Source organism: Meleagris gallopavo, chromosome 1 (genome assembly GCF_905368555.1).
Source record: "Meleagris gallopavo chromosome 1, MGAL_WU_HG_1.1, whole genome shotgun sequence".
Lineage (NCBI taxonomy): Eukaryota > Metazoa > Chordata > Aves > Galliformes > Phasianidae > Meleagris > Meleagris gallopavo.
In genome coordinates this window covers 19,999,324-20,021,705 of record NC_139404.1, presented here as the reverse complement: position 1 = coordinate 20,021,705, position 22,382 = coordinate 19,999,324, and the positions used below count along the sequence as shown (strand labels likewise).

General features: G+C 41.6%; 2 protein-coding genes across 3 annotated transcripts in view; one reads left to right on the top strand and one right to left on the bottom strand.

The window, feature by feature from the left end:
* MAPK11 (mitogen-activated protein kinase 11) overlaps positions 1-17,327 on the top strand; it is a 33,934-nt gene extending 16,607 nt beyond the window's left edge. For both annotated transcript variants that reach the window (XM_085218269.1, XM_085218267.1), the window contains 6 exons: positions 2,433-2,547; positions 2,657-2,728; positions 8,476-8,555; positions 11,748-11,826; positions 13,139-13,312; positions 16,642-17,327. In XM_085218269.1, coding sequence (XP_085074395.1) covers positions 2,433-2,547; positions 2,657-2,728; positions 8,476-8,555; positions 11,748-11,826; positions 13,139-13,312; positions 16,642-16,715 — 594 coding nt within the window. In that variant the 3' untranslated portion in view covers positions 16,716-17,327. The remainder of the gene's footprint in view (positions 1-2,432; positions 2,548-2,656; positions 2,729-8,475; positions 8,556-11,747; positions 11,827-13,138; positions 13,313-16,641) is intronic.
* On the bottom strand, positions 3,019-5,777 carry LOC146545224 (uncharacterized). The gene is made up of 3 exons (XM_085218281.1): positions 5,052-5,777; positions 4,886-4,950; positions 3,019-3,070 (listed from the first exon to the last, which is right to left on the bottom strand). Exons 1-3 carry the CDS (start codon positions 5,775-5,777, stop codon positions 3,034-3,036), a joined length of 828 nt encoding a protein of 275 aa, XP_085074407.1. The 3' UTR covers positions 3,019-3,033.
* Positions 17,328-22,382: the final 5,055 nt, after the last annotated feature.

Below are 22,382 nucleotides of genomic sequence, written 5' to 3'. Positions count from 1 at the left end.
AATCATTCTGTTGTAATGAAGACTGCGTGAGGAATCATTCTATTATAATGAAGAATGTTTTAATAGCTTTCAGTGTTACAGTTCTCTAAGGAAAACTTTTATTTGCCAGTTTTGTTTCTGATTCCATTAATTTTATATGCTTACTACTGTTGTTCCCTGGCCATAGAAGCATTTCCATGAACATGTTTTCTCCCAGATGTGAGTTTATTATCACCACAAGTCTCCTTACAAAGCGTTCCTCCCTACTTCCTCGCAGACAGAACATAGACATGCTCTATCTAGACACATCTCATGATAGAGGACTTAATTTGGTATCCCTTGCACTTTTAAGCTATGATGCCTACACATGCCAAGTTTAGATGAGGCCATGTAGCAGCTTTAATTTTTATATCTATAGAATATACGAGTTAAATTTAATAAAAATGTTATGAAAGATGCTGGTATCCCCAGGTGCAGTCAGCATTAACACCAAAACAAAATAAACCCATAATTCACACTGTTCAGGTACTATGTTAATTCACATCTCTGTATAAATACATTCCTTTCTGTATCCATGTGATGCAATATTAACTAATAGGCACGAGGCTCTGAAGGAAAAAGGGGAAGTTGCTTTCTAAGCCTTAAAGCTTGAAAATGAGTAGCTTAGCATTTCTCCATGACATGTTTCTTTCTCTGGCTGGGATTCTGCTATAATCACTTTATTCCAGCTGTGAGGGATTTAAATTTCCAAATATTGTGAGAACAAAAAAGAGAAATGCAATAGTGAGTAAGAGCAATGCTTTTAGGTTTCGTGCTAGTCCTGATCTGTTGTAAGAAACTGTAGTTCCTGTTTGGGTTAGTGAGAGCTGCAGATGCTCAGCAATTTTCATGATTATCCCTTTAATGTTTTTACGCGTATATGTTCAGCATCTGTGAAATGTTATCGTTCATCTGGTTCTGATCATTCACTTTAAAATGTGTGCCATGCTTTTGTACTGTAAGAACCTTTTAATCTTGTTTTCTATTATTTTATCTGTCCACATTTCTTCCTATATTGTTTTTTTACTACATTGTTGTTTGCTTTCTTTATAGCTTTCCTTCCTCTAATACCAAATTATTTTGTAATGGAACAAACTAGTGGACATTTCCAAGTACAAGCAAGAAGGAAATAGAAGCAAAAAGATGTAGGACATGTTTGTGTATACACATTTGATAGAAGACATCAGCTATAAAAAAAAAAATTTTGCTGACGCTTACTTATATTAATGGAGATGTTGGTATTGAAGTTTCAAGCCCTTATTCATGCCTTATTTGTCTCATGTATCTTTTTATAGAAATATATAATAGTCTTAATGTTAATTAGAAGTAAATATGTTTATGTGTTTGTTTATACTTTAGCATTTTTCTTTAGACTTTTTTATCATTATATTAGATTATAAATGCATAATTTTGAATTATATTCTTAAAATGTTTGTGTTCCCAGTGAAAAGGATTTGCCATCAGGTTAATAGATAACACTGGATCTCAGCATGGGATTGTGACTGGTTTTATTCATGTTTCTGTTTGAAGAGATGCTGAATAGTCAGGTAGCAAACAGCACTGAACCTGAATATTACCCTTTCAGCACCTCTTAAAGTGTGGGATACCTCTTAGCTCCACAGTTAGTTGGACATGGATTAATTTAAAAATGGAAAGAAAGAAATGAGCAGAAAAAATTATTTGAAGTAACTTTCTGTCAATGTAAATTCACTAAGAGAGAACGTAAGGAAGGGAACATTCTGCCATCGTGCCTATGAGTTATGTGTACCTAAACTGAGCCCTGCTGTTTCACTGGGGGAGCTCTATCAAAAACAGATGGCACATGATGTAAATGTACCTTGTTGTGCAGGATATATGTTCCCCTCCTAGTGACATCAGAACACTGCTTGATTTGGGTAAATGCTGCCTGCGTGCAACAGTGCTGAAAGCAACATGAGACGAAAACAACGGAACTTCTGGGGTTTGTGATTTGCTTGCCTGGTCTTTAAATGCTTTAAATGTCCAGTGGCATTTGCTGTTGGCACTTCATACAAGTGTTCCCAGTTGGCAGTGTTTCATTTCTATAGCAACAGTGCTTGTTTTTCAAAAAGCAAGAGGAAAACTGAACATTAGGCAAGGTGTAAAGTTTTTCTTGGAAAGCAAAGGGCCAAACTCATCACTGTGGAAGTATCTCTATGATCCCCATAGACAGCACACAGCAGGGAGAGCAGAGGAGCTCATGCACAGCATTGCAGTTTTACTTCACTGGTGGAGAGATACTTGGGCTCAGATATGAACCATCATAGAATGGCTTGGGTTGCTGGGGACCTTAAAGATCCTCTTGTTCCAGCCCTCACTGGGGTGGTAATGGGGAAGATCAGTATCTATAACAAAAGTAACAAAAGCTATTTCTATTTATTTTTATCATTCTGTAGATTTTAGACTTTGGTTTAGCTCGACAAACCGATGATGAAATGACAGGCTACGTTGCAACAAGATGGTACAGAGCTCCAGAAATCATGTTGAACTGGATGCACTACAATCAAACAGGTAGACTACAGAGACTTCTACAGCTGATATAGTATATCTATATGGAAACAACTCCACTTAATGATGTCTTTGAGTCATCCTACACATTTCTCTCTTCTATTTTTGACAGTTGACATCTGGTCTGTTGGATGCATCATGGCAGAGTTATTGAAAGGGAAGGCCCTGTTTCCAGGAGATGATTGTATCCTTAAGTAAAAGCAGAAAAATGCAGCTATAGAAATACTGTACAGTTCTTCTATTATCACAGAATCACAGAATCACAGAATTGTAGGGGTTGGAAGGGACCTCTAGAGATCATCGAGACCAACCCCCCTGCCAAAGCAGGTTCCCTACACCAGGTCGCACAGGTAGGCGTCCAGGCGAGACTTGAATATCTCCAGAGAAGGAGACTCCACAACCTCCCTGGGCAGCCTGTTCCAGTGCTCCGTCACCCTCACCGTGAAGAAGTTCTTACGCACATTCGTGCGAAACTTCCTATGCTGCAGCTTATGTCCGTTTCCCCTCGTCCTGTCTCCACGTACCACTGAAAAGAGACTGGCCTCACCACTATGGCCGCCACTCCTCAGATATTTATAAACCTGGATCAGGTCCCCTCTCAGTCTTCTTTTCTCAAGGCTAAACAGACCCAGTTTACTTAGCCTTTCTTCATAGGGGAGATGCTCCAGGCCCTTCACCATCTTTGTGGCCCTCCGCTGGACTCTTTCCAAGAGATCCCTGTCTTTTTTGTACTGGGGAGCCCAGAACTGGACACAGTACTCCAGATGAGGCCTTACCAGGGCAGAGTAGAGGGGGAGGATCACCTCCCTTGACCTGCTGGACACGCTCTTCTTAATGCACCCCAGAATGCCATTGGCCTTTTTGGCCACGAGGGCACACTGCTGGCTCATGGCCAACCTGTCGTCCACCAGGACGCCCAGGTCCCTCTCTGCAGAGCTCCTCTCCAGCAGCTCATCCCCCAGCCTGTATTGGTGCATGCAATTATTCCTCCCTAGGTGTAAGACCCTACACTTGCTTTTGTTGAACCTCATCTGGTTTCTTACTGCCCAGCTCTCCAGCCTGTCCAGGTCTCGCTGAATGGCAGCACAGCCTTCAGGCGTGTCAGCCAATCCTCCCAACTTCGTATCATCAGCAAACTTGCTGAGGGTGGCCACTATCCCCTCATCAAGGTCATTGATAAAGATGTTGAACAAGACCGGACCCAGCACAGACCCCTGGGGGACACCACTGGTTACAGGTCTCCAGCCAGACTCTGCACCACCAACGACGACCCTCTGCGCTCTGCCAGTCAGCCAGTTCTCAACCCACCTCACTGTCCACTCGTCTATCCCACACTTCCTCAGCTTTGTTATAAGGATGTCATGGGAGACAGTATCAAACGCCTTTCTAAAATCAAGGTAGATTACATCTACCGCTCTTCCCCCATCCACCCAGCATGTGACAGCATCATAGAAGGCCACCAAGTTGGTCGAGCACGACCTCCCCTTGGTGAACCCATGCTGACTACTCCTGATAACCTCCTTTTCTCCCAGTTGTCTGGAGATGGTATCCAGCACAAGCTGTTCCATCACCTTCCCAGGGACGGAGGTGAGGCTGACAGGCCTATAATTACCCGGATCTTCCTTCTTGCCCTTTTTGAAGACCGGAGTGACATTGGCTATCCTCCAGTCTTCAGGGACCTCCCCTGTTGTCCAGGACCTCTCAAAAATGATGGAGAGCGGTTCGGCAATGACCTCCGCCAGCTCCCTCAGCACACGTGGATGCACCCCATCAGGTCCCATGGACTTGTGGACCTTAGTACTGCCTAGGCGCTCACGCACGTCCTCTTTCCTGACTAAAGGGAAGTCTCCCATTCCCCAGACCCTCTCACTAACCTCCAGGGTGTGGGATTCCTGCAGGGGAGCCTTTTCACTGAAGACAGAAGTAAAGAAGGCATTCAGTATCTCCGCCTTCTCAGCATCCCCCGTTACGAGGACCCCCCCCTCACTTAGTAAGGGGCCCACATTCTCCCTAGTTTTCCTTTTGCTATTAACATACTTGAAGAAGCCTTTTTTATTATCCTTTATCACTTTAGCTAGATTCAATTCCAGATGGGCTTTAGCCTTCCTCGTTGCATCCCTGCAGGCCCTGACTACATTCCTATATTCTTCCCAAGCGATCAGACCCTTTTTCCACATTTCATGGACCTTCTTCTTTCCTTTGAGCTTGCGCATGAGCTCCTTGCTCATCCACAAAGGTCTCCTGCCACCTTTTCCCGATTTCTTGCTCACAGGGACGCACCGATCCTGAGCTTGGAAGAAGAGCTGTTTAAATGCTGACCAGCTCTCAGAGGCCCCCTTACCTTCTAACACCCGAGCCCACGGGATAGCTCCAAGTAGGTCCCGGAAGAGATCGAAGTTGGCTCTCCTAAAGTCCAGGGTAGCAATCCTACTTATTGCTTTGCTTCTTCCGCTCAGGATCTTGAACTCCACCATCTCATGATCACTACAACCCAAACTGCCCCCTACCTTTACTTCCTTAACAAGTCCATCCCTGTTGGTGAAAATAAGGTCCAGTAACACCCCTCCCCGCGTCGGTTCCTCCACCACCTGCATCAGAAAGTTGTCTTCAACACACTGCAAGAACCGTCTGGACCGTGCGTGCCTGGCTATGTTGGTCATCCAGCAAATATCTGGATAATTGAAGTCCCCCATAAGCACCAGTGCCTGGGAACGTGACGCTACATCCAGTTGCTTTTGGAAGGCCTCATCAGCCTCCTCATCCTGATCAGGGGGCCTGTAGTACACCCCCACAACAGTGTCACCCTTACCAGCCTGCCCCTTGATTCTCACCCATAAGCTCTCCACTGCTACATCACTCTCCCCCAAGTGAATTTCAATACATTCTAGCTGCTCTCTCACATAAAGAGCAACTCCACCACCCCGCCTAGCCAGCCGATCTTTCCTAAAAAGCACATAGCCCTCCATGACAACATTCCAGTCATGCGAGCTGTCCCACCATGTCTCCGTGATCGCGATGAGATCATGACCTCGCGACCGCACGCAGAACTCCAGCTCTTCCTGTTTATTCCCCATGCTACGCGCATTAGTATACAGGCACTTAAGAGAAGCAGCATCCCTCCACCTCTCTCCAAGCCTTTGAACTCCACTGTATCCACCCATCAAGTCCTGTTTGGAGCCTCGAACTGCCCCCTCAGTCCCAGCGGTCGTCATTTTGTCCCCTTCCCCCTTCATACCTAGTTTAAACACCTGTCAATAAGTCCCGCCAGTTCCTCAGCTAGAACCCTCTTTCCCCGTGAAGACAGGCTGCATCCATCTGCAGCCATCATGCCAGGTGCCGAGTAAATTGCCCCATGATCAAAAAAACCAAAACTCCTGCGTTTGCACCAACTCCTAAGCCATTTGTTCAAGAGATGGGTTTTTAGGCTCATCCCACTATCGTTTCCTGCCACTGAAGGTACAGATGTAATAACCACCTGCACACCTGTTCCTTCAACTACCCGCCCCAGTTGCCTGAAGTCATCTTTGATAGCCTTCAGGCTTATCTTACCGACTTCTTCACTGCCAGCCTGTACTATCAATAGCGGATAGTAGTCAGAAGGGCAGATCAGTCTGGGAATTCTCCTAGCAACGTCTTTGACTCGAGCCCCAGGGAGGCAGCACACCTCTCTGCGGGTAGGGTCGGGCCGGCATATAGGGCCTTCAGTTCCTTGCAGCAGGGAGTCGCCTATGACAACCACCCTTCTATCCTTTCGGGTGTAGGAAGTCTTGAGGCGCGGGGTTGACCGCTTCCCCCGAGGCACCCTCACAGGTGGGCCTCCTTCCACACCTGCACACACCTCTCCCTCGGGTTCCAGGGCCTCAAATCTATTCCGCAGAGGCACCTGGGGAACCGAGCATGATCTGGGGGGGGGACGCCCACAACGCCGAGTAGGTATCTGTTTCCACCCATCCTTCTCTCTCAAACAGCTTTGCTCTGCTCGGCAACAAAAGGGCAGAGGCTCCGCCACTGAGCAGTGGATATCACCTTGCCCTTTTGGGAGAGAGTTTTGTCCCAGTCCCACACCCCCTAGTTCTACATAAGTATTGTGAGGGTAAGGAGCAGACTGGGGGCTCACTATATCCGGAGCACAGTCTGTCTGTCGATTCCTCTCCGTCACTTGTTTGCAAGGCGACTGGAGACCACATGCCCCATAGGGAGCCACAGTCACATGCTGGGACCTCGGGGCCGATAGGGCCTGGCACCACCAGTCAATTTCCTTCTCACAGTCCTTGATGGCCCTCAGCCTCTCCACCTCTTCCCTCAGGCAGGCCACCAGACTGAGAAGGTCATTTATCTGGTCGCACCTTACACAGGCATTGCCTCCATCGCCTGGCACTTCAAGGGCCAGACTCTGGCACTCATTGCAGCCAGCAACCTGAACCTATTTTTCTAATAGATCAAATGTATGACAATGCTTTTCAGGTAACAAATTTCTAAAACTATAAACAATTTTTGAGACCATCCAGTAGAAAAAGAAACAGGAGCAGATGTTCCTAAACCGTAGTTACGTTTCTTCCTTGTGTTGTATCTGTATTTAAATAATAGCCGGGTTACAACAGAACAGTTTTCTTCCACGTGTGTGTCTTATATAAATGACAGATGTTAAAAATGAAGCTGAGTAATGACAGTGTTTTTTGATCTGCTAATACTGTGTTAAGACATAGAACTGCTCTAAGGCTGGAAGTTCCTCAAGTGCAAAAAAAAAAAAAAAACAACAAACCACTTTTCAGTAGTAAGAGAATAAATAGGGATATCATTTCCTGTTACAAAACAAGCCAGAATTTCCAGAAGTGCCACAGAGGTGACAGAATGCTTTCTTTTCTCCAGCATTGTGCTGTGGATTCCATTGGCACTGCCCGTGCTGGCAGGAGAAATAAGAGAACAGGTGCTGAGGAGAGTAGTAAAATAAAACAGTAATATTAATGAGGAAGGAGAAAAGAACTGCATCAGAGAAAGCTTTTAATGTGAGAAACAACATCCGTGCTTCTGTACTGGATGTTGACATATCTTACTACTCTAAACCTCCCCAAAAGCCAGCGCTTATGTTGAAACCAAACCATTGCCAGGTGTGGAACAGCATCATATTAGAATTGCTTGATAAAGCTGTTAAGAGAAGTGAGAGGCCACGACTTCCCACTGACTCTTCTGCCATGCTCAGCCTCATTAGGCTCTACTGTAAGCACAGGCGTTGTTCAGATGTCCGTCATCTGGATGATCACTGTGCTTCAGCCTGGTTATGTACTACATGGAAAAATCAGTACATCCAGCTTTGAAGAAATAAGATATTCTGCTGTTATAAAGTATTGCCTATGACTATATGATTACAATTATGTAATTAATTATATGATTACAGTTAAAGTTGTAAAATAGCATTCTCTGGGGAAAAATGTATTGTGTTTTACAGGTCGTATATGATAACTAAAAATGCACATTTTAAAGTTTTTAATCTTGACACTGATATAAAACAGTTTAAAGCTACCAAATGAGATTTTTCCTTTTACCAGCTCTCAGATTAGTAATCTACTCCAATTTGGTATGATGTACAGTTTTTCAGTCCTTCAGAAACAAAATTGCGCTATTAAACTTAAGCTGAAGAGTCTGTTAAATAGGAAGCTGGGACAGGGAAGCAATGTTTTTGCAAGCAGTTTTCTCACATACTGGCTCACCTGACAGAGATTCACATAGTGCTATAGAAAAGAAAGAATTAGGTACTCCAAGTTAGGTTTAAGCAGGTGTGAATTTATATCATCCAATGGACTAAAATGGAATTGTCTTGCTTAATAGTTTTAAACAACCACCTGCGTGAAAGCTCATGAATTGTTTAACCCAGCAGTTCTGTCTGACATTTACTTTTATTACGTTGCCTTTGATTTTCCTGAAATAATGTAGATATTGATCAACTAAAGAGAATAATGGAAGTTGTGGGTACACCCAGTTCTGAACTTCTGAAGAAGATATCATCAGAACACGTGAGTTCACAGCTTCATTGAGTTAGCCAATGTTTTATCATTCTTCTTTAACTGTGTGACAGACATATCTGATTTGGAAATGAGCAGATGCCTTAAGATGATCTTTCTTTTTTAGTGCTACAATAGCACCATTAAGAAAACATTATTTTCTGAGGTATCCAAATACCTTGACTGTCAGCTGGATTCATTTTGATACCTGTTCCTGTTTCAAAGGAATTTGCAATTAATTGATCCTGATGATTTTTTTTCTGCTATACTTACAGTAAAAGAATTCTAACTGACATTCAGCTCAGAGCATTACATTGTTATTATTAAATCTGATGTCGCTTTCACTTCTACATTTTCCACGGATGTGAGGGAACAGAGATATCAGAATCAAATAATGCGTTCTGTGTGAGTGATCTTATTTGGAATAATACACTAATGTGAAATTCATATTAATTCATCTCTCTGAATGCTTGTGTGAGGTCCACTCTTAATGGTGGTATCTGTACTGTTAATAATGTGATTTTTAATTCTCCACGTAATTTTTTTTCCCTTATTCAGTAGACAGACTATTTCCATTTTGTTTCCCTGCTAAAGCTACACTCACGATTCCATTAAGGTAATAACTGTGTGTCCAGCTGAGCTGCAAGGAATGAGAGGTGGCATTGGCCGATAAAGGCGTGTGATGGGCAGGGTGTAAAAATTCAGACAAACAACAGCACAGATACCTGCTGAGCTGCAGCTTCTTTCTTAAACGTTTTCTATATAGACATCAGTCTAATCCTGATGGCTGTTTTTCAGATCATGTGTATACTGATGGTTTTCTTTGAACTCAGTAAAGAAAATGCTAGTTGTTTGAGTAAGCAGAAAGAGTAGGGGAGCCTAAAACCAACAGTACCTTTCTTGAAAGTCCAAGCATGATGAAACCTCATCAGCACACACCAGTGTGCAGCCCTGGAGTTTGTGGCTACTGAGTGCCTGTGAGCCACAGTGCAGGAAGAGGATCAGCCCTTATGCCAGAGGATTGGATCAAATCTTGTACTGTGCTGTGTTAAGACAGGAACTTGAGTAGCCTTTATAAGTTACTAAGATTCTATGACTTTTGCAATATTAAATACCATAAACACTTACTGGAGATGGTATCCGATTCTGTCTTAGATTTCTTGTTTAAACAGACATAGTAATCCATAGGGATTCTGAAACTGTGACATAGGGGCTAATTATAGAGCATAGGGAGAACACAAAAAAACAGGTTAATGAGTGAGAGTGTGGCCAGGTCACCTCCAGGCTTCTGCTACTGAGGTGGAGGAGCAGTGCCAAGAAGATGCATACCGTGTTTGGAAGTAATTGTCTCATGTGTGGGAGTGTCTATTCCGTTCCTTCCTTCTCGTTCTTTACCATGTTTTGGGGTTGTTTTTTTTTTTGTCCTTACAGTTTAGATATTACTTAATGGAGCTAGTTTTTGTGAGCAATTTTTTTCTGTTCCTCTAACAGGTTATCTGAAATCTCAAGCCTATTTTCACTTGTCAGTAGAATGTCAAATAAATGAGAACTAAAAATCAACAGGATTTTTCAGCACAAGTTACTGAGCTGTTTTGTCAGTCTTTCATTGTTAGTACAGGTTTTAACTTCATTATTTTCAGATTTATTTAAACATCTAATTTCTATTAGTTGAGTTTAAGTGGCAAATATATAGATGCAGCTGAATGGTTGCTAAGTATACTTTGACAGGTCTGCATTGGTTGGAGGTAATTTTGACCATATCTTATTCAGTCATGGTTGGATTAGTGATGTTAATTGATGTCAGCATAGAAAAAACTAATCCTCAAATCCACAGATGTTTGTTATGAGATAAATGTACGTCTTGTCTCTGCCTAGTCCATAGCTTCCATGCAGGAATGTGCAAAAGCTCTCTTCTGCTGCACTGTTCATACACATATATAAACTAATGCCCCAGGAACATATTTCTGACATTCTAGTTTGTGTTTTCTACCTCTGTGAAATGTAGGGGCATAAAAGAGGTGGTGTGAATCCTGTGTTTGTATAGACTTCAAACATCATTCTCTGGCTACAGCTGCTGAAAGCCTAGCTGTCAGCTCCTACAGCAAAAAGGGAAAATGGTAATAGCATTTTAGTATGTTGGAGACATAAGTCATGAAGTTTTACTTCCATTAGGATGGGAACCTTATTAAGATTCTGAAATGTCACTAATGGTAGTCTAGAATTATAATAGAATGTGCCTATAGCTTTGAAACAGTAGGAAAAAAAAATAAAGATCTGCCTTGTTAAATTAGGACACCATTTAAAAAGACTGTACTATGTAATGTAATGATTTAAAAAACCTTTATATGGATTCATAGTAGCTGCAGAAACTAAGATGGCAGAGAAAGGTAGGGAACAGAATCTGTTTCCTAAATGTGGCTATAGGTCTGTGCAGGTTATGTGTCAGAGTGACCTCAAGGAGTTCAACAAGGGAAAGTGCAGCATCCTGCCCGTGGGGACCCCAAGCACCAGGACATGGCTGCTATCAGTTTGGGTAGGAAACAAACTTGCTTCTTTAGCTGTTTTCAGAACTCCTGGTTATGTCTGTAGCCTTTGTGATCAGCATTCAGCCTCCTCACTGAATAACAGTGATTTATCTGCTCCGCCCGTTCCTTGGATCATGTGGTGTCAGGCATCACGCCAACATCTGTGGGTCAGATATGAGTGTAGGCCTTCCTAGTGGAGTTTGGATGAGCCTTTCATAGCTGTGGAGACAAGGCAAGCTGTAAGTTCTGTTAAACGTCTGAAAATCTGTGCCCTAGGAGAATCAGGCTTTGTTCTTTGGTTGGTGAAACTACTGCTCACCTGAGGAGAGAGAGAAGGAAAGGAAGAACATTGAATGATGCCACTTTGCCGAGGGTAACTGAAAGATTATTTAGGTGGTGATTTTTGGTTGAAAGCTCCATTCATGTGTTTCTTGGGGATACACATCAGTGAACCATTTTGCACAGATGAGAACTTGAGTACTAACATAGAGCCCCTAGAATTGTACACCTGTTTCAAACTCTCTTGCCTAATAATCATTTGTATGAGTGACTGTTTAGAAGGTTTCCCATGTGTAAGAAATGCGATGAGTATTTGATTATTTTTTTTAGAGGTGATACTGTTACTATTGGGCAAAATGTAACCTCTGTGCATGTGGTATGTATATTGATCTGTTCCTAGGCAAGAAAGTACATTGAATCTCTTCCACATATGCCTCAACAGGATTTGAAAGCAGTATTTCGTGGTGCCAATCCATTAGGTAAGAAAGTCAGAGTGATACAGCTTAAATCTCTCACTGACATATGAACCGAAGATTTCCTTTGCTATGTGATCCCATGTGATAATTGGTGCTGTGAAGAGAGCATTGTGTTTAACCTTTCATCCTGAGACTGTTTTTCCTTTGTGAAGTCCAAATCTTTTGTTTCTGGAGATTACTGGAACCTCCTAATGGAAAAGTTGGTGGGTGAAAACAGTCTGTGGGTGAAAAGCAAAAGCAAGCTATATATAATAAAAAATGTCACAGGATCTGGACTAGAGGCATCACTTCTGGCTCAGGAAGGCCAGGAGCTGTGAATTGCTGGCAAGGAGGAGAATACACCAGGAAATAGAGCTGCTTGAATGTTCCTCTTGAGTATTGTTTCCTAAGAATTTATGAACCATTGTTGGACACAGGATAGACTGGCTGTTGGTCTGATCTGGCACAGCTGTTATTGTGTTTAACCAGTTGGATCTGCCTGTGCATAAGACATTTTCCTATGAATCATTTATTGTGACATGGCAAAGAAGATGCTCGAGTCATCTGAAACATCTTGCAACACTTCCTAGTTTGTTTCATCTAATGCACATTCAAGAGTAGTATAGAGGGAAACATTTTGAGTTAAGATGTGGATTATTTATGTTTGTTGAAATACAATTTTATTTTTACAAATATAAGTAGTTGTGAACGCTTACCAAAAATGGAATCTGTTTGCATGTGTTCCATGAGTACGTGCTATGCACTGATATTATAAAGGGAATTTGATGACAGTACATATATGAAGGCAGTAACAATCATTTTATATAATAATTTGTGGCAAACTATCCATATAAGGCCAATTTCAGTCTTAAAAATCTCTCTCATTTCTAATAATCTGCAGTTGTTGCCTTTAAACACCATTTACTTGGTGGTAGGTCCTGTAAAGTTCTTTTGGAGTTTCTGTCTGATGGGACCATGTTAAGCACCAGGTGCACAACGTGGGGTATTTAACTTGAGGCACGCAGGTGTTTTCAGAGTCAAGGCTGTGAATGTCTGAAGAGGTGAACCAGATTTCAGATAGATTATCATGAACCGATGCACACACCACAAGCAAACCAGAAGCTTCTTCCAACTCTGGAAGTTTTACTCCCAGTATAAAATCTTCAAAAATTGTTTGTTATATTGCTTAAATTTTGTGGTTTGGTTTTTGTTTTTGTTTTTTTTCCCAATAATGTTAAATGAGCATAAGGTGAGAACAGATAGCATGTAAACAGTTGCCTTCTCTTTCACTTCTAGATGGTCCCTTCTTTGATCCTAGTTTCTCTTTTTCCCATAGCGGTAGACCTTCTTGAGAAGATGCTGATACTGGACAGTGATAAACGAATTACTGCCTCTGCAGCCCTTGCACATCCATACTTTGTACAGTATCACGATCCGGATGATGAACCTGAGGCTGAGCTCTATGATGAGTCAATAGAGAATAAAGAGCGAACCATAGAAGAGTGGAAAGGTAACAGACAACTGCACACAGCTGTTAATGTGGTCAGCAGAACAAAACCTGACTTCAGAAACAGTTTTGCTCTGTTTCTGACCAGAGCAGTTTTAAGTCTTAAACTTCATGGATGCAAGGACAGTCCATGTGTGTTCATGTGAGTAGAGTGGTGGAAGGGCTGGTAGTTTCTCTCTGGATTTTTCTCCCTTCCCCCCCATTATCCCTCTAATAACTCCTGACTAGGTTTCCTATAGCAAGTTTAATCTTAGCTAAAAGCTGACACTAGTTACCATGCAACCACTCATTTCATCTTCCTTTTAATCCGGCAGGCCAGATCCTCAGCTGAAGTAACAGTCTTATAGTAGCTGACACTATTTGGGATTCTGGCCTTGCTTTCTTCAGAAACGAAAAATTGCTACGTACATGTGTATTTTATTAATCATTCTTGATACAGCCAGCTAATTGGGAATAGATAAAGCATGCTGTTGATCATGTTTGAGCTGTGAGCAGATGATCTTACCTTGGAGTGACAAAACTCCAAACCCATCGCTGAGAAATACTGCAACAGTGTTTTTTCAGTAGTTAATTTCATGCTTGCATCATGATCATATTGCAGTATAGCATCACAGAAATAATGTGGCTAAACAGTAAGTTTGCAAGTATACTAAAAAGCACAATCCAATTTCATATTTCATCAATGTCTGATAAGGATATATTATGCTAAAGCATCCTTACTCAACGTTTTAAATTGGGAAATGTTCTAGAAAACTAATTCTTCCTGTTTATTAATAAAGTCCTCTCCTTGGCTTAAGTTCATCAATACATAATCTATAAAATAATTGCTTTTCTGTTTCTATTTATATATTCTATAACTTTTTCTCCAGAAAAGTTTAATAAAATATATGAGCACAGTAGCTAGTTTTGTGGTGAACATTACTGACCTCCCGTACCTTCCTCATGTCCTTGCGCTGACTTTCTGCATTTTGTGCCACATTTTATCCTGGGCATTGAGGAGGTTGACTAAAGCAAACACACCTTCAGGCCGCCCAGAGAGGTTGTGGATGCCCCGTCCCTGGAGGTGTTCAAGGCCAGATTGGATGGGGCCCTGGGCAGCCTGGTCCAGTATTAAATGGGGAGGTCGGTGGCCCTGCCTGTGGCAGGAGGTTGGAGATTCATGCTCCTTGAGGTCCCTTCCAACCCTGGCCATTCTGTGATTCTGTGACACCTCAGAGAAAGATAGTTCGTGGGTCTCCCTCAATAAAGCAGCCTCCTAGAGTCCTGAAAAGGCTTTCTGGAGTCCTAGAGAGTATGTAGAAAAAATGAGGATTGAGTGGCAGAGTGGCATCATTTGCTCCTTAGCCATGCTCTGTATGCAAAATCTGGGAGTGAGAAGGTGTGTTCAGTTTTCTTTACCAATGGATGATTTGCTTTCTGCTGCTTGTTCAGCTGACAGTCCTTAACAGGAAAGTTTAACAGTTTGCAATTCAATAAAGCTGATCTCTGTTTGTGAGGAACTTTGTTAAAATAATTAAGAACAGTCTTAGCTTGACTCTGAACTGATGAATTGGTGAATTCTGTAGGAAGGGCAGCGTATTCTACAGCAGTACCATATTCTTTTACATCACTGTGCTTTGGGAACTACAGATGAAATTCCTTCTTTATACAGGAGAAAACCATTTCAAAACTATACTGGCACAGAATGTGCAGCTCTTCCTCCTGGCCACATTTTTAGCTTGGGAAAATAAATATTTTCAAGTACCACGTGGGGCACATTTAATAAGGTGACAGTAAAGGTCACAATTTGCATAAAATGTTTGAATTGTTAATGAAATATTGACCCATTTTTCTCCAGACATCAGTGCCATATTTCTCTTTTTCTGTTCAAATTAAAAGTGGTGCTTGATCCCAAGGGGCACTGAGCAGCCAAAGCAAAATGAGATTTCAGACACTTTGTGTTACACACTGGGCACTTAAGAGTTTCCTTGACCTCTGCTGCACAGCTGAGGTTTGCAGCCCAAGCTCATAGATTTTGTTCTGACATGTTTAATCAGTTAGAAGATATTTCAAAATGCAGAGGCCAAGAAAATGCCATTCAGAGTTGAACGCTACGCACTATCGCTTCTTCACTGCTGCTCCAGTTTCACATATCTCAGCATAACATCTGTACTTTCAGCTAACTAGGTGACAGGAGAGCAGAGGAAAGAGCTTCATAAGCATGCAGTGCACAGCCAGCAGCGTAATTTATAATACAGTCCCAGGCACCTGATCCATGAAGGCACTGCCTTACTGACTTCAGCCAGGAGCTCCTTGACATATCTGGCTGCCTGCGACCAGGTGCTCTTTAGATGCTGCAGATGGAGCACTGAGTCACCCAACAAATCCTTCAGCCCCAGGGCTCTGTAAGTGGAATTTCTTCAGGTGACTCCTTCAATTGTTAGCAAAGCTGGCACACTGCTCATTGGATGTGCTCTGCTACTGAATGCTGCGCAACTGGAGCGTAGCCAAGACCCAACTGTAGGATTCGTGTACCCTTATAGTAGTGCTCAGTCCACTTTTATGTTCATGAGCTGTCAGATCCTGAAGTAACACATAGTTGGCCATTTATTTATGTATGGACTGGATTTGATCTTTCAAATACGTTATCTAGCTTGAGAAAATCCATTGGGGGTGGCCACCGATGCTATGCGTCACTGCTGCGCAAGGCACAAAATACGACGTCAGCATGAAAAGATAAAGGGCTCTTCCAAAAGCAGCATAAAATGGAGTCAATCTGTGTTTCTAGTTAGACCTCTCTGGATAAAAGTAGAATTGCTGCACGCTTGTAAGACAGAAAAAGAACATTTTGTCAGAGAATCTTTAAGTTAATCACAATAAAATACAAAAAAAACTAAACCACCTGGATTCAAAGGCATTAGTGCATTGTTGCACGTGATTTACGTTGTAGGAAGTTGACAAAGATAATAAAGAGCATTCTTTGTGGCTAAAAGTGCATATCTTAAAACCTGTTTTGGTGCTTTTAAAGATTCCAGTTTGCATTACATTTTGTCTTTCATTACATCATTTTGTAAGGTCATCTGACAGCATAACTGATGGTTCCATTTCAGGGCCAGTTGTGTTTCAGTAATTAGGTGAAGGGGAGACACATTTTACCATAATAAAATAATGTATCCGAGTTAACAGAACTAGTGAATGCAGTCTGAGTTTCGATCCAGATAGATTAATGAGGCTGGAAATACAGACTACAAGTCACGCATGCATTTAACAGTTCTGTCTGGAATATTTTTCTCATAAAGAGAAATTAGAGAAAGTCATGTAATTCTTCTCTCTCTCATATCCCCTCTCTGCAGAACTTACCTATGAAGAAGTGATGAGCTTTAAACCACCTGACCTGAAAATGGATAGCCTGGAAATAGAACAGTGAACGCTGGCAGCTGTGCTTTGCCTTGCTGCACTACGAGGACTGTTAAAATATAACCATACAATTTAACCTGGGTTCAAATACACATAGATTTCACTATCCAAAGATATCAGAGATGTGGAAAAGCAGATACGTTATACAGAAGCCAGATGTTGTCTGTTTCAAGGTTTTCTTACCTTGTAATATGAATGTACTCCCAGTTCATAAAGGGTGATAAAGAACTGCTCTGTTCTGACAAAATTATGCACTGAGTTCTGTTCAACGGTGTTTTCTGCATGTTTCATTTTATCAGTCGTATTGCCAAAATGAAGGTGATGTTTTTAATTAATTTTAAAATTGTGCATTTAACGCATGAATGTATACAAACATAAACATAGAATTCCACACAAGCAATCCTTTTTTTTCCCCTGGCATTAGCCTAATTTTAACTGTCTGTTTTCATTTTATTTATAGTTAGTGCCTTTATGAAGAGAGGGTGTGGTAGCAAGATAGACAGAATATGCACACGTAGTCCTATCTGTGGTGGTCTTACAGATTTACTAGATGTCTCTCAAACAATCTAGCACCAGTTGGAAGTCAGTAAAAAATAAATCTTTGTCTTCTGTTGCCATTAAAGTGTCTGTCCTCGTTCTTTTCCCTGTACGTATCTTTAATCTGCACAGTGCCAGTTTGTGAGACCAGTGTAATTCCTGATGGTGCTCCTAACCACACCTGTGCCGGAGGGCTGCTGGTCTTGCACAGTTTACAGGAGGGTGCCCTGAAGGCACCCAGCACATTTCTGTGGTTTTCTGCAAACATCAGCCAAGGCTGTCACAGATCAAAGTGCAAGAATACTCAGTCCAGTTCAACACTTGGAATTCATTATTCCTCATTATCTTATTTTCCTTCAACTGATCTGTGAGAAAATAGTCTATGAACTGCCATTGGAAGACAAGACAAAATAAGGTTTAAGAACAGATTACAGATTTGTGAAAAACAAAGTAGCCATCTTGACAGATTTTCTTTTCAAGCAAAATGTGAAAGGCTTTCCAGCTTGGAAAATTAAAACATACATAATAAATTGCAGGGCAGACTGCATACTGAGTTGTATTAAATAATTTAATTTATTGTCTCCTTTCCCAGTGGAAGGCATAATACGAAGACAGGAATATCCTTTGGCATAAGGCCTCCTGTGATTTAATGGCTGTTTTTCTCACCTACTAGCAAACTTGGTTGCACAAACTACTCAGTGTTCTTTTTTGTGTCTCGTTCTCACTGTCAAAGTCTCATTTTGGAGGTGGCTTTTTATATTACTTAGGTTCTCTTCAATTTTTGTCATTAAGGTCTAGTTGTACAGCTATTACATGAGATAATGAATTCTACTGCATTTGTTTACCTTCCTCTGTATCTTTTCTATGTAAAAAGATTTTTTCTTAATAAACAGATAGAAAAAAATCAAGTCCAAGAACTTTTATTTTTCAGAGACACTTGACGTAGTACTTTTGTCTTCTTTGAGAAATAGAAATCATCATTCCACCTAAAAAACTTGCTCCTCATTTGTACTTTACACTGGTAGATAGTGATAGGAGATGGGGAATGGTTTTCAACAAAAGGAAGGGAGATTTAGATTAGGTGTCAGGGAAGTTCTTTACTGAGAGTGGTGAGGTGCTGGAACAGGCTGCCCAGAGAGGCTGTGGATGCCCCATCCCTGGAGGTGTTCAAGGCCAGGTTGGGTGAGCCCTGGGCAACCTGATCTACTATGTGACCTAGAGGCTGGCAGCCCTTCCTGAGGAATGGGGGTTGGAACATGATGATCCTTGGGGTTCCTTCCAACCCAAGCCATTCTATGATTCCATGACTCCTGTCAATGTTTGGCAATTATCTATTACTTACATTCAGTAGAATGCAACAATTTGTATTCAGCTTTCTTCAATGCAGATTAAGCTTGCACGGATTTATTGAGAGTCCTTTGAATTGGTGTGTGGCTGTCATTACAGTGCCACCCTTTGGTGCTGCATGAGGCCTGTAATGGTTGTGCAGCAATCATCTGAATTTCACACTAAAATAGGTGACAAGGTTATAAATCCTTAAATTATTTGTCTGGCTGCATAGTGAAAATCGTAACTCAGGCATGTCTTGTGCATCTATTTTTTCATTTACTTGATTACCACTTAACAGAAAAATAGTTCTGTGCTTTATTTTCTCTGAAATCCCATGCTGAGCTTCTTGCCTGGTCTGCAACTGTTTTCCAACTGGAAGGGCAAGGATGCAATAAATTTCATGAGAACCCTCTGCATCAAACAATAATGAATTTAGTGTGGGATTTGCCCCATCATCTGTTTAATCTGGTTTCCTAGCTATGGGGGTCTCCAGCTCCAAATGTTTCAAAAGAATGTGTAAAACTCCATGATAGGCAAATAGCAGACAATCTCTGCTTATTATATCTAGTTAAGTAGAAAGACACAGAGTTTTTTGTCACATTCAGAATTTGTTCTCCTGGCAACTCTGAGTCTTCCTTAACTGGGTAGTTAAAATATCAAACAAAATTATATTCTATTTTCCATTCACAGATGTGGGTTTTTGTTTTTTTTTTCTAGGAGATAAATTATGTAGGAAGAATACAGTCATAGCCACGTGCCAACTAATCAGAGGTGACAGTAATGGATAACAGGAGCTCAGCTATTTTTAATGAAGTACTGTCAAAACTCATAAATCATTATCTCATTGTAATGTCAAGAAAAATGATAGTATGAAAGACAGTTTTTTCCTTCATTTCCCAAATCAAGGCCATTTCTTTGACCTCAAAAGCCACTAATTAACCTATTTTTCCTAGAACAGGTAACGGACTCCCTAGTGGAAATGCAGGAAGGCGATGTGGTAAGTTTATCAGTTTACAACAGCAGGACAGGGTAATTGGAAAGACAGTACCCTACTGAGACCAAAACAGGGAAAGCTTAGTACTAATAATGCTTATCATCTGAACACAGATGGAAAAAAAACATCTGTCCATCAACAGGAGCAGGGAAAAGAGGTAAATATCTCTATTAGGGTCTTTCACAGCTGTATGATCAATTAGAACTAAATGCAAAGTGTTTGTAAAAAAAAAAGTAAGGATTTCATTTTGGCTTTTTGATAAAAAGTGTTTAATAAAGGAGTCGTTTACATGGCCTGAATTTTAACTGCAGAACTTTTTATAGTGGATTTAACTGGGTTTTTTTTCAGTCTCCTGACACCATTTTTATTATAAGCACGATTTTGTATGTTCTCTATATATTGCATGTACATCTGCAGAAAGTGCCCTACACTGTCCACAATAAATGGTCATAGAATTGTTTGAGTTGGAAAGGACCTTCAAAGGCCACCTAGTCCAATCTCCTTGCAACAAATAGGGACATCTACAGCTAGATCAGGTTGCTCAGAGCCCTGTCTAGCCTGGCCTTGAATTTTCCAGGGTTGAGGCTTTCACTGCTTCTCCTGGCAACCTGTTCCAGTGCTTCACCACTCTTATAATTAGAAACTTTTTCCTTGTATCCAGTCTAAGTCTCTCCTTTTTTAGTTTGAAACCATTTCCCCTTGTCATACTACAACAGACCTTGCTAAAGAGTCCATCCCCTTCTTTCTTACAGCTCACGTTTAGATACTGAAAGGACATTGTTAGGTTACGTTGGAGCCTTATCCAGGATGAACAGCCCCATCTCTCTCAGTCTGTCTTCATAAAGGTGTTCCATCCCTTGATTGTTTTTGTGGCTTACCTCTGAATGTGCTCCAACAGGTCCATGTCTTTCCTCCACTGAGAACTCCACATCTGGACACAGTACTTCGGATGAGGTCTCACCAGCACAGGATCACCTCACTTGCCTCACTGGCCATGCTTCTTTTGATGCAGCCCAGAATCCTGTTGGCTTTCTGGGCTACGAGGACACATTGCTGGCTCATGTACTTTCACCAGTACCCCCAGGTCCTTTTCAGCAGGGCTGTGCTCTCTGTCCTTCCATCCCCAAGCCTGCATTGGTAGTGGGGTTACCATAATCCAGGTGCAAGACCTTGTACTTGGATTCGCTGAACCTCATGAGGTTCATCTGGGCTCACTGCTCAAGCCTGTTTAGGTCTCTCAGGCATCCTGTCCTTCAGGCATGTCGACTGCACCACACAGCTCGGTGTCATCCAAGAGTGCACTCAATCTCAATGTCATTCATGAAGATATTAAAGAGCATCAGTACCTGAAGGAAACTACTCATCAGTGATATCCAGCCGGACCATTAACCACTGATCACCAAGCGCTGCGTATGATCTCGCAAACCAATTCCTCGTTCGTCAAATAGACAACCCATAAATCTGTATCTTTCCAATTTGGAGAGAAGGATGCTGTGGGCTAGCATTTCAAAGGCCTTAATGAAGTCCAAATGGATGCCATCAGTGGTTCTTCCCCTGTCCACTGATGCAGTTATGCCATTACAGAAGGCCACGAGGTTGGTCAGGCAGGACTTGCCTTTGGTGCTGCTTATAATTGATGGTGCTCGTTATCCCTGACCTGTAAAGCACAGAATTAATTCTCAGCAAAACACATCTAAACAACACAGCTGTGCCTCAGCTACTCACATTTCCACTGAAGGAAAACATCACAACCCTCTGAGGGCTCTCACTGGTTAATTACTGTCATTGTTAGCAATTTACTTCTAATCTAAATTTACCTAATTTCGGCTCTCAGTCACTAGAGCTTGTTATCTCGCTACCTACTAAACTGAAATTACCTCTAATATTTATTATCTCACTCTAATCAGTGTTAAGTGCAACTCCAAGTCTAGTAATTCTGTCACTGGAAGTAGAAGGTCTTGCAAAAGGAAAAACAAATCTATACCATGCAGCTCAATCTTTTGACAGCCTCAAGTGTAGGCTACATGTCTTTTAAAGTCTGCATCTTCATTTTTAAGATACCTCAGCAACACTTCTAATTTACAAATGCACTGATAGAAAAACTGGGGATGGGTCAGAGGAAAAGCACAGCCTAACAGGCTGTCATTTGCCATAACACACAGAATTTCCTCCTCCCAGTACTTGTGGCCACAAAAGTATGAAACAGCAGAGTTACTGTATTAGGAACTTATAGAAAAAAGGTCAAATAGAAAACCAGGTAATCAACACTGGTGTATGAAAAAATACCATGCAACAGTAGGTCAAGACCTATCAATTAGACAGCACTGTTGCAGAATTCCCATTAATGCTCTTAGTATGTTTTTATTTGGCACAAAAGATGAAAGGAAAAGAGGAGGTGGTTCAGTTCACTACAAGGTCAGACACAGTGAGCACTCACCCCAGGAATGGGGGAGGACAGCTGTTTCAAGGACAGAATGTTGGCAAAAAAATACATTTGGCAGAGGTGGGGAGCATCAATACAAAAGCCACTTCCTTCCTTCTTCCTGTCACATGTGCTCCTGGATAATAAAGATCATGCAGACATCCACCTCTCCAACACTCACAACCTGCTCAGAGATGAATCTATTAAAAATTACACTAATTAAATGCAGTGAACTACTTAATTAGCATCCTTAGCTCCACCTGTAATTGCTGGAATGGCTCAGGAATCCCTGATGGGTGAGCAGTTGGAAAGATTTAACTCTTGCTAAACTCTCTCTTTTGTTAGTAGCAGAAAGGAATTCAGGCAAGGCAAGCTCAGTCTCATCGGGAAAGATT